The sequence below is a fragment of the Chaetodon auriga genome, chromosome 14 (assembly GCF_051107435.1).
Source record: "Chaetodon auriga isolate fChaAug3 chromosome 14, fChaAug3.hap1, whole genome shotgun sequence".
In the NCBI taxonomy this organism is placed as follows: domain Eukaryota; kingdom Metazoa; phylum Chordata; class Actinopteri; order Chaetodontiformes; family Chaetodontidae; genus Chaetodon; species Chaetodon auriga.
The window spans coordinates 26040642-26053426 of record NC_135087.1 but is presented as its reverse complement, the minus strand read 5'-3'; the positions used below and the strand labels follow the sequence as shown (position 1 = coordinate 26053426).

The window sequence follows — 12785 nt, the reverse complement described above, 5'->3', positions numbered from 1 at the left end:
TGGAGAGGCTGGTCCTGGCCCACCTCAGACCGCAGGTGAAATTATCACTGGACCCTCTACAGTTCGCCTACCAAGCCCATCTGGGTGTGGACAACGCCATTATACACCTGCTGCAGCGTGCTCACTCCCACCTGGATTGTAGCAGCAGCACTGTGAGGATCACTTTCTTTGATTTCTCCAGTGCATTTAATACCATTCAGCCGCTGTTCCTGGGTGAGAAGCTGTGAGTGATGGGAGTCGACACGCCCACAGTCTTCTGCCTTACTGACTACCTGAGAGACAGACCGCAGTTTGTCCGACTGGGCAAAGTTCTGTAGGAGACCGTGGAAAGTAGTACAGGGGCACCACAGGGGACTGTTCTGTCTCCTTTTCTCTTCACCTTGTACACCATTTCAGTTCAACTCTTCATCATGCCACCTACAGAAGTTTTCAGACGACTCAGTGGTGGTGGGGTGTATAAAGGATGGACGAGAGGAGGAATACAGAGCAGTGGTGGATGATTTTGTGGAATGGTCTGGTAGAAATCACCTGCTGCTTAACGTGGCCAGGACCAAGGAGATGGTGATTGATTTCAGAAGGAACAGGATGACCACATGACCACAGTGCATTCTGGGAGAGGATGTCGCAGTGGTGGAGGATTACAAATACTTCAGAGTGCATCTCGACAACAGACTGAAGTAGAAAACTAACATCAACACTGTGTATAAGAAGGGGATGAGGAGACTGTACTTCATGAGGAGGCTTAGATCGTTCAATGTCTGCAGCAAGATGTTGGAGATCTTCTACCAGTCTGTTGTTGCCAGTGCACTCTTCTTTGCTGCAGTGTGCTGGGGGAGCACCATCGGAGCTGGCAACACCAACAGACTTAACAAACTGATCAGAAAGGCCGTTACTGGCTGCAAACTAGACTCTTTTGAGAAGGTGGTGGAGAAGAGGACACTGGACAGACTGTTATCCATCATGGATAATCCCAAACATCCTCTGGACAGACAGGAGAGCTCCTTCTCCAATAGACTGCTCCAGCTCCGCTGTCTCAAGGACTGCTTCAGGAAATCATTCCTGCCACGAGCCATCACACTTTACAATAACAACTTAAACAGTTAATCCACCAACCTCACAAACCTCAATATTTTACTTATTATCTGCACTACTGCAATAGTGCACAGACAGTCTAAGGTTTACATTTTATTTATCATATGAAACAGCACAATTTTTGCTGTATATACTTGTTTATATACTTAGTTATATTGTATTAATTCTTCTTCTTCTTATTATTATTATTGTTATTATACAATTATATATTTAATTTTATTTAGTTATATTTTACTACTTTTACTCCTGTTTATATTTTTTGTTACTTTTTTGTGACTTTTAAAGGACTTCCAAGATGGTGGCGCGTGCAGACGCAGGGGCTCGTGGCTCCCGTGTTTACGTTTTTGTTTGTTTGTTTTTACTCATTTCTTGTTTATTTTATCTTAATTTATTATCTTTATTCTACACTGGGGTTGCAATGTAAATTTCGTTGACATGTCCATACTCAATGACAATAAAAGCAACCTTGAATCTTGAATCTTGAATTCTTGTATACATTCTGTGGTCTGTCTGTATGTTTAATTGGCTACTGCAACAAAATAATTTCCCAAATTGGGATCAATTAAGAAGCAGTCTAAGTTTAAGTCTAAGTCTAACTCTGGCAAACCATTTATCAACCATAATAGACACAGAAAGTGTGACAGTGGATGTATAAGTTGTGACGATACTAGTGGGATTCTTAAATTACCATTAGAGACTCTCTAAGTCTCTCTGCCTTCTGCCACCAAATCCACAGACATAAACCTATGTAAAGAGATTGCCAACAAAACAGTGGCAGAAAAAAGTCAACCAGGGGATTAAGACAAGACAACAAATATACTACATGTGTGGATGTACACACAGACACTCACCTGCTTTCGTAAACTGGTGATGGTCTTCTGCATATCGGAAACAAAGTCCTGGAAGTCGCTGATTGAGGGTTCAGTGCTTTTTTTGGAGGTCACAGTAACATTTACAACACTTTCTAGAGCTTCCTCCACTTGTCTGCAAAGACAAATGTACAATTTGGTTCATCTGTTTAGAGTATACCCTAAGACTATACAATACATACACTACATGCACTGTATACTATCTATAGACTTTACATATTGACACGACAATGTCTTTCAGAACATTTCTTAATTTAAACATTAATTCCTGATGTTTGTCCTGATGTGTTACCTGTTCTCCTGGATGCCGTTGGCAGGTCTAGCTTCATTATAGCTGTGCTCAGCTGACCTGCGTCCTCTAAAGTGGTATGACAGAGCATTGAATTGACCCTTGGTTCTGCAGTCTGTTGGGGACAACACACTGTAGTTAACTAACAATCACTAACATTGAAAAATGAAGAAAGAAAAGAAAATGAATCTTTATTGCTGTATCATCAAGTCAGATTTTCTTATAAAATTGCAACAATTAAGAGCTTAATGACTTTACAGAATAAAGGAAACCACATGTGCAGAGAAATAAGTTATATCTTTTCCTTTCGTACATACACGATAAATACAGCCACCAAACCACGTGCATATATACAGTACACAAAACAGAACCCATGACAGCTGATGCCACTTTCTTTTTGCTTGAAAGTACTGATCTAAGGCTGAGGTTTACTCTCAGACTGCCATCATTGTACCCAAATCAAAGAGAATAAAAGGCACACAAACATAAACCCTCATACACGTACATAAACCCACACAGACACGCTGGGGTCAAAGTCTGGAAGAATAATTATGAGGTTGTTGTTTATTAAAAATGTTTGCTTTTTTTATTCCCTATACACTGTACCTTTTCTCCACAAACAATGATGACCCCTCTTTTCAATGTGCATAAATTGATGCATTTAAGTAAAACCCTATCCATAACCCTTGCCAAACCATGATCTTTTCCTAAACCGAATCTGGTTTTGTTGCTTTTACTTAACCAAGTAGATTTTGGAGCATAAACCTAACCAAGCAGTTTTGTTTAAAAATTAACCAGGTAGTTTGGTGCCTAAACCTAACCAAAGTGTGACCATTGCACAATGTTAACCACAAGTTTATTATCGTTTTCAGTAAGCTTTATTTTGAAAGTGTGACCAGACAATGCTAACTGGATGCTGCATATTTATTGTTGCTATCTTGACTGTAGAATCCTACAAGTTGAAAATGACACTAAAGGGGTACCCAGTGCCTTAAAAGGTGATGCCAATGGGTCCTGACCAAGCATCTGTATATGACAAATTGGGAGTGACCATCTATGTTAGGTTTCTTTTGTAAGCGTTTTACAATAGCTGCTTTTAAGGCATCTGAGAATGTGCCTGTTCGATAGATGTATTTATGTATTTTTTTAAATTATGTATAGATTCTTCAGGACATGACTTGAAACAGTGTCAAACAGGTTTTAATGATACAGTATGTAATTGGTCAATACATGAGGTAGAGTTACACAATGAAAGTCTTGAAGAGCTCAGTTAATGTAATACAGATGAATTTTCCCATGTTTACATCTTTTTTACAGGGTTTGCTGAGGTCATCTGTGTTTAGGAGCAAAGCTGGCTCTAACTGAAGTTATTTTGCTATTGAAGAACAACGCAATTTTATACAGAGAACTAGGGACGGCAGGGGAGGCAGTGTTGAGTAGCCTCAGTCATTCCTGGAGAATAGTATTCTAGAATTGCCTGCGTTCTCTGCAATAATCTCGGAGAAGCAGTCCTTTCTTGCCAGATGTATTGCATTGTTACTTGTCTCATTAACACTACTATTTTTAAACTGTGGGAAGATTCTGTCTGTTGACTTGTTTTTAACCTGTAGTGGAGCTACGGTATTCAAAGTAGATTACATGGTTGTCAGGAAGCCTCCTTTCTCCTCCCTTTCCCTTAGTTCCCTGAGTTTCCCCTACCCTCTGTGTCATGTCAGTTTCTCCCTGTGTTTGCCCTTTGTGTGCGTGTGTGTGCATGTGTGTGTTTAGCTGGTCTGGGTGTTCCCGGCAACCTTGGTTTACCTACACCTGCTCTCAGCACCAAACAGCCACCACAGCTGCAGCCAATCCACATTCATCAACCACAGGATAAAAACCCGGATCTCCTCACCAGTCTTTGCAATATTGTTGTTCTCAATGGTCTTTTAACAAGTCCTTGCCACGTTGCTAGTCTCTCTGCTTTTGCTGCTTTTGAGTTTGCCTTGTTTGTATTCATGTTTCAAAACTGCCACCTCCGCCCAGCTCTAGTCCACCACCTGAAGAAAATGGGGGGTGCTGAATCCCAGACAGAGACATCTTCTGAATGCTTTTGGTGATGTGGAGCAGAGGGTTGGGTGAGGAGAGAGAGATAAGGATGTCTGCCTGCATGTGTTGGCCTTCCCACTTATCTGTGCATTCTTGTTTAGGTATGGCATTCCAAGAGCATGACCATGAAGTTGGCACTGAGTTGTCCAGTCATGTTTGAATGTATCCCATCAGGATTTAAGTGGTTTTTACAGTACCAAAAGATATTGAAATTATCAATAAACTGTCCCATGGGTGAAACATGCCAATGTCAGCCATTTACTCATAGCAAGGACTTTACTGAATTATTTGATTCCTTTGATTCCAAATCCCTAATGGGATACTTTACAGGTGACGTAATACCATGTACAAAGATCAGTCCATTTTCAGCACCTTGTACAGTAGCTGCTACAGAGTCAATGAATTGCTCATTCTCATGTTTTCAACACAGCGTTTTGATCTTTATTATAAGATGTGCAATTCTCTAAGTCAGTTGCTCATACTCAGTTTTTGCCATCTTTTCCTAATCCCATGTTTCCAGTCACAGACACAGCAAAAGGGCTTGTGCTGTTTGGAAGTCACACTTGCACAGTAACATTAGTTGTTTCAAAAACAATTCTTTGCGTACCAGGAGGAACCAGCAATGGAACTGCATCTGGGTTACAGAAAGTCCTGAATGTGCATGTTAAAGCCAGTTAAGGAGTTCCGCAGGGTTCTGTGCTTGGACCAGTTCTATTCACCCTATATATGCTTTCTTTGGTGAACATTATCAGAAAACACTCCATAAATTTTCATTGCTATGCAGATGACACCAATCTATATTTATCAATGAGGCCAAAAGACAGCAATCATTTAACTAGACTACAAGCTTGTCTTCAGGACATAAAGACCTGGATGACCTGCAATTTTTTTACGGTTAAACTTGGACAAAACTGAAGTTATAGTACTATGCTCTAAACACCTTAGAAACTCACTTTCTGATGATATAGCAGTTATGGATGCCTCCAGCACCACTCTAAAGAATCTGGGAGTTGTATTTGATAAGGATATGTCCTTTCATTTCCATGTAAAACTAATTTCAAGGACAGCCTTTTTTCATCTATGTAACACTTAACGAGGTCATACTATCTTATTATCCCACTAGAACACTGCACTCCCATGCTTGCAGGCTTACTTATGGTTTCGAAAGTATTCAAAAGCAGAACGGAAGCCAGAGTCTTTAGCTATCAAGCTTCTCTCCTGAGGAACTATCTTCCAGTCTTTGTCTGGGTGGCAGACACGGTCTCTACATTTAAGAGTAGGGTTAAAACTTTCCTTGCTGGCTCAGGCTTGCCTTGAACCAGCCCTTAAGTTATGCTGCTATAGAATTAGACTGTTGGGGGACTTCCAAAGATACATCAAGCTCCTCTGTTTTTCTCTCCCTCTCCATCACCATGCTTGCATGTCCTACCAAGGGATATAACTAACTTAGCTTCTTCCCCTGAATCATTGTGCTTTGTCATCTCGCAGGTTCTCATGGATAGTGGCTGAACTTGGATTATGGATTGTAGCTTCGTCTGCTACCATGACTCTGCCTGACATCCACTGCAACTGCTACTACTATTCGTCATACTTCCATTATTATTGCATCCATAGTGCCATATTACATACATATACTATCTGTTCCCTATATGTACATATATCACATACATAAATACATCAGATTTATATGTACTATGCTATATATACTACATATAGTTAAGAGTCTATTATTAGAACTGTCACTGTTAGTTTGATTGCTTTTCTGTCTCTGTCTCTCTCTGTGTGTTTCTCCCTCTCTGGCTGTCTGCCTCTGTCTCTCTCTCTCTGTCTGTTCCTCTCTGTCTCTCTCTCTCTCTCTCTCTCTCTCTCTCTCTCTCTCGAACCTAACTGGTCGAGTCAGATGGCCAGCCACCCAGAGCCTGTTAAAAGGAAGTTTTTCCTTGGCATTGTCACCAAGGACTTGCTCATGAGGGAATTGTTGGGTCTCTGTTGTCAGAGCATAGCAAAGATTGTCTCCAAATTGAGTCATGAACTGAATATTTTTTGTTGGGATAAGGACTCATTCACTGGTAGGTGAACTGTGGGTTTTGTATTAACAACAACAACAACAACAATAATAGGTCATAATAATAGGTATAGTTAATTAGGCCGAAATATTTTTTCTATTTGAATGTCTGGCCCTTGGACAAACTTATTTGAGGATCACTACTGTATACAGTTTGCACTGTGAAGCAGTTGCAATCCAGCAGATGGTGGTAATGCAACATTTCTGGATGCCAATTGCCATACAACTCAAAGGAACAAGAAGACAGCAGCAAGAAACATTTCTCATCTACATGCATTTCTTGTCAACAGCTACTTTGGTTTTTGCACCACCTACAAAAATGTCAGAACCTGAGCAAAGGATACACTTTTCTCTGACAAGATGTGCCATGGCTTGAAGGCAACAATGAGTGCAGAAAAATATGGTGCAAGACATGTCATTCAAATTCAATTCAATTCTATTCAAATATGCTTAGCAGTGTCCTCTGTGTATGACTTGGTCCAAACAGTAAATAAAAGCACTCCAGATTGTTACTGCAACATCAACCAAGTGGCTAAATTGTCTCTTACACTGCCTTTGAGCATCGGAGTATGAGAGGGGGGATTCCAACACAATAAAAACCAAGGCACCAAGGTAAAACCAATGATGCAATAACATCTAAGTGATATTACATACTATGAAGACAAAACAGGAAACAATAAGGAGTAGGTGTGTTGAAAAACAATATTGAGTGCACAAAAATGTGTGTGAATATTTGACTTTCCACAAAATACTGTCAGTTTTTTAAATGTGAACAACTCATTATATTAATTGTCATTGTTAATTCTGATAATAAAATAAAATCTCTGAATGGGTTGAGGGTGATCAAGATTAATCTGAATAACTCTGAACACCCATGCAACTATTAGCATTTGAGTCTGTGATCCTGAGCGCATTCACAAAAATGACTTACAACTCTCTTTTACATATTAAACATTAAACACACTGATGACAATCTTCTCAAGCACTACTAGCTGAAAGTAGACAAGACAAAGGAGGTCATATTATACAGAGCTGTTTCTGGGTGAATAATTTTTAATGTTACTTGTAAAAGGAAACCAAAAAAAAATAGGCAAAGAGAATGCTGAGTTTTCAAGTTTTCAGGAGTCATTATTAACACCATCAAGCACACCATGTGTAAGAAAGTACTTAAAAAACGAACAAAGGGCAGCATAGGGCACAGTTACTACATACTGTAGTTTGAGTAGTATAATTAGCTGACAATTAGCCTGATCAGCCACCATCAAAAAACAACGGCAACATGCATTATTATACTTTTAATCAAACCATTAATTAAGCAAACCATTAATCAAACCAATAACTAACCACAGTCAATGAATGTCTGACCACCTTATCACACTTAAGCAGTTACCTTGCATTTCTGTGGTGGTGACAAAATGTTAAAAAAATATACATACATGATTTGAATTAAATGGAAGCTCCCTGCACTCTCTTAAAGAAAAATGACAAATACACATTACTGTAGAAACACGGGATAAAAGGTGTCATATGTTGACAGTCTTCTTGTGAACTCACCTTCAATCTAATCCAAAAAAGATAAACTGTATGTCCATATAGCCTCAACTCCCTGCTAGCCTCGATTAAGTAGCTGCACTATTTTAGTGGGAGACAACCATGGGAATGACAGGTGACCTGTTTCAAAACTTAAGATTTCTCACTGATATATGAGATATACATATATACTTATCATACTGAACACTATCAATTAACTATCTAACGCCAGGGAAAAAATAGGATGTGTCCCCTGAGCGCTTTGACAGTGAATTTACTGCATCCTTTGGGATTTTAACGCAGGGCACATATCTATCAATATCACCATAAATTGAATATTACTGAATGCCAAATACAGACAAGTGGCAAGTCAGATCTCACAGCAACATATAAACTCTATGTATGTTCGTAGTTAGCTATGCAGTAATATGCATAGGTACACTGTACAGTTTTTAGCTGCTTGTGCTTACCACATAACGTTCAGTATTTCCCCTCGGTTTACTGCGAAGAGACCTATTCTGTGCGCAATGATAGAAATGAGTAATTTCTTAATACTGCAAGCTCATTCTACAAAATTCATCATAACGATTGCTTAACGCTGTATTTAAAAAAACAAAACAAAAAAAAACATTGCAGTCGAACATTGCTTTCAGTCCATAAAGACTAACTATAGATCAAGATGCCTCGGTGTATTGGTGTGCCTTGTTTTTTTTCACATTCCACCTCGGACTCATTTTGTCACATTGATATAAATACAACTCTATGCATTACATTAACGCTCAACTTGGACTTCTTTCTGAAAAAACAGACTGTGTTTCCGGAAAATAACAAACAACAAAAAACGGACTTGTGTGTATATATATTTAAATTGTTATATTTTGTGCTCTTATTTTAGTAGATGTGTCATACACCAATTTCACCACAACAAATTCCTCGTATGTGTAAAATCGTACTTGGCAATAAAGCTTTTTCTGATTTCTGATTTCTAATGTAATTTGTTAGATTATCTTTTGCAATTTAAGGCATTTTCTCATTTCACACTGATCTTATCTCCAAATCAATGTTACAAAGCAAACAATCACTAGAGCAGTCTCTGAAAAGCACAAGACTGATTATGTCATGAGTGTTCAGGAGGAGGAGGTCTACTGTTTCACTGAAGCCTAGCAATGGCATGACATTTAATGGCATTTGACTTTGAACTTTTGTTCTGATGGAAGGGAGATTTACCTTGAAGCCACAGAGAAATGATCCCAGGTATAGTTTCTCAAAAGTCAAACCCTCTTTTCATTATGAGGTGCTGAAGCATGACATAAGGTTTATTCTTCCATTCTTAAATTTCCTCTTAAACTATGTGTTCTTTCCTCATGAAAAAAAGCATATGCTTTGAAAGATTAGTGAACATGAAAAATGTGACTGTGAGAGGTAATGGTTCTGTATGGAACTGTGTTTTCCGAATAAACCACACTAACACTGGAATAAGATGTGTTTATAGCACTTGGCATGATTGCCATGAAATATTTTTTGAAACAGTTTGTTAATGTAAATTGGGTTGAATAAAATATTGAACTTTAAGAACCACATAAAGCAACATGTTGAAAACAACCATATAACAAAATCAAAAGTCTTGAAATTCTAAAAAATGTGTGATTTGTGGGCCATCCATCCATCCACTTGCTCTTACCTTCACAGCAGTCCTGCCACATGCGCAGGTCGACCTGAGGGACGTCTTCACAGGTGCCATAGCCATGGGGCAGCTCGGCCACCCTGAAGACATCCTGCTGGATATGTGTTATGTTGTCCCCATTGTCACAGAGCACTCGTGTGAGAGAGGTCTGCTTCAACTGGGTCAGCTGGGCAGGAGTGAACATGCCTGGGTTTTCATACCAGAACCTGAACAATACAGACAGAAGATAGGAAAGTGACTGATAGAAAAAGAAATTTAAATGCCTTTAAACCGCATTTCACATGATGGATAACAATGTTGTATGGCTTTAATTTTACACTTGTTTAGTAAGATCAGCTTAATAAAATGTAACAGATTAATTGATACTCTTGACTGATCCTCTCACAAAATGATGCTAAAAAAACAATAGTAATCATCATGCCATATCATGTTGCCTGTAACAAGCAAAATGCCTGATCTCCGTAAATAATATTCTGAAAAAAGAGAAAGTGAAAAAACAATCACGCAGTATCCAAGAGTGACTGACGGGGTGAACTGGACGCCTTCTTTGTTTTTCTTTGAGGCTATGTGTTTGTGAATCGTGCGGTGAGATGTGTTGTGACCTTCAGTTCCCAAGAATTCCCCCATGAGCAAGCACTTGGCAAATGAGAAAAAACTTCATTTTAACAGGCAAACCAAGCTCTGGTTGGGTGACCATCTGCCTCGACCAGTTGGGTTTAGAGAGAGACAAAGACAAAGAGTTTTACTGTACCTGTCTCCATCCCGCAGGCGTTTGAACTGAGCTGCCAGCAAGCACATGAGGGTGGGCCCCACTCTGCTGCCAGGGACCAGGTCTTCAGCCATCAGTGCAGGGAACAGGTCAATGTTCAGAGGAGAGCCATACAGCCTGCCACACAGGTAACATAGTCAGGGATACTAAACTATGTAAATATATTATGATCCAGAATTATTATACAGCACAAGCTTCCTGTCAAACCAAAATTCTTTGTCTCAAATTGATGACAAGAACCATGACAATTTTTTTCTTTCCACAAGCGTGGCTATAGCCCACAGATTACCTGGTCCCATCTGTTGCATACTGATCTCCAGCCAAGTTATAGAAAATGTAGAAAATATAGAAATATGAATAATCATCTTAAGTGTATAATTACCTCTGAATTTTCTCTCTGACATGAGCATTCTTTATTTCATTCCTCAGGTCATCAAACGTCTGAGCTGAGGTCAGATTACAGAAGGTCCTGTAATCATTGTACGGGGGTATGCCATGATCCCTTCCTCTCTGTATATTCATGGCAGCTAAGTCCAGAGCCACAGCATGGGCCATGGAGAACAACCTCTCCGTCAGCTCTGTATTCAGCATCTGTGTGGAAACCCGCATCTTACCAGCGACACCAAAGAGCCCACGAAGGAGTGGGTCAATGCCGCCTTCATTCACGATGCGGAATGGGGAAAAGAAGGCCCGGTGCAGGGAGATATGTCCCTGGGGGATAGGCTGGAAGTCATCATCTAACCTGTACAGTATTGGATTGATGAGGGTGTGCCCAAAACGGAAAGCAGCAGTGGCAAAAGCATTGAGGATGCCGGCGTTAATATTGGGGTTGTAACCAGTGTATGGTCCCATCATCTTCACACCTGCCTCACCCAGGATCTAGGAAACAACAAAAGGAATGTAACCCTATTTCTTCTTATCATCATCCTTGTGACTGTTACCACAGTATCACTATTAATGAATGTCTTTCTTTTTGTTTTCATAGAGGAAATTATCAGAAAAATACAAGTTAAAAAGAGAATCAGCAACTCAAAAAAAAATTAACATTCGACTGAATCTGACAGCTGTTACCTTTGGCAACCAGTGACTGTACGTGATGTGCTGCATCTGGGCCCCCACTATCTTCCTGGCTTCATGGTAGATGGTGTCCCCATCCCAGTGGGGGTTCAGTCTCAGTAGTTCCGTAGCTATGCGGTTGTGTTCCCTGAACCACACCGTGTGCATGGCGGTCAGACCAAGCTGCTCATTTGCGCGGTGATCTCCAGCTAAGAAACATGGAATTGGACTCTCATTTTCATCCCTCATACACTCAGTGGGTGGTCCAGTCGCAAATGGCAGAAGTGGCTTCCCTGTTCGTTGGATGATACCTTGCCTAAGCAGCCCCCTTTGGCTGGCCAAATCACGGATTTCCTCAGATTCATGACGTGAACTGCCATAGACATTTGAAGCATCAATGTAAGAAGTCAGCTGGTTGATTTGCTCTCTTGGATATACGCTGTTCATAAGCAGAGAAGTCATCCCGCTGCCACAGACAGGGCTGGATCGGACAAAGAACATACAGTGGGCACCACTTCGCAGCTGCCGTGGGTCATTGGGTGGGAACTGGATTGGGAAGCATGGTGGGTCATTGGTGCAGACTTGAGTGCATAACTGGCCATCAGAGAACCTTGACTGGCTAAGGGCTGCAACTGTTGAGTCCAAATCGTGGTCTAGGAACTGACCCCACTGCATCAGCATGTGAGTGTAGCGATCATCAGGAGTGATGGTCTCTGTTCCAATCAAGGTAGTAGACACCAACCTCGGCAGAGGCAACCTGTATCCATTATGCAGTCGCTCAGTAGCACCTCTCGGCAGGTTAAAGCCATTATCATAGACAGACTTCAGGAGTCGTTCGAAGGCAGTGAGTGAAGCACCCCACATAGGGTGCTGCAGGTTGTTGCAGGTCCCGTCATGGCTGCGGTACTTCTGATGGAAACAAATGTCAGAGCAGTTGTTGAAGCGGCGGTGGGCTGTACAGCCAGAGAGGTTGGCAATCACGTCCAGAAAGTGAGGGGACACCAGGTCATTGTAGCGAAATGCTGTGGGAAAGCAACATTAAATTTAACAGATAAAGAGTCTGCAAGTGTTAAAAAGTTTAAGGTCTGTGAAAATTTCACTTCACGACAGATTTTTAAATATTTGAATTAAAGGACAACATTGCACAAATCATCAATTAGGATAAACGAATGTTGGGCGGTATCATCAGAATATTGCAGTTCCCATAATCTGTCTGAATTTCATATTCATTTTTTCTAATCTCTTGAGGATCCAATCATCAGTAAAGTGTATGTCAACCAAACAGTGCTGGCACTAGAACAAGTATCCAAGGGGAGTGGTAATAATGAAACTGTGCAGAGTGATAGTGA

The 12785-nt window shown here is 40.4% G+C and overlaps 1 protein-coding gene across 3 annotated transcripts in view; it reads right to left on the bottom strand.

Annotated features, from left to right (window-relative positions):
* The window catches only part of pxdn (peroxidasin), a 102487-nt gene that overhangs the window by 18163 nt on the left and 71539 nt on the right, over window positions 1-12785 (bottom strand). For all 3 annotated transcript variants that reach the window (XM_076748681.1, XM_076748682.1, XM_076748683.1), the window contains 6 exons: window positions 11452-12458; window positions 10763-11259; window positions 10363-10497; window positions 9609-9817; window positions 2254-2365; window positions 1944-2076 (listed from right to left, as the gene is read on the bottom strand). In XM_076748681.1, coding sequence (XP_076604796.1) covers window positions 1944-2076; window positions 2254-2365; window positions 9609-9817; window positions 10363-10497; window positions 10763-11259; window positions 11452-12458 — 2093 coding nt within the window. The remainder of the gene's footprint in view (window positions 1-1943; window positions 2077-2253; window positions 2366-9608; window positions 9818-10362; window positions 10498-10762; window positions 11260-11451; window positions 12459-12785) is intronic.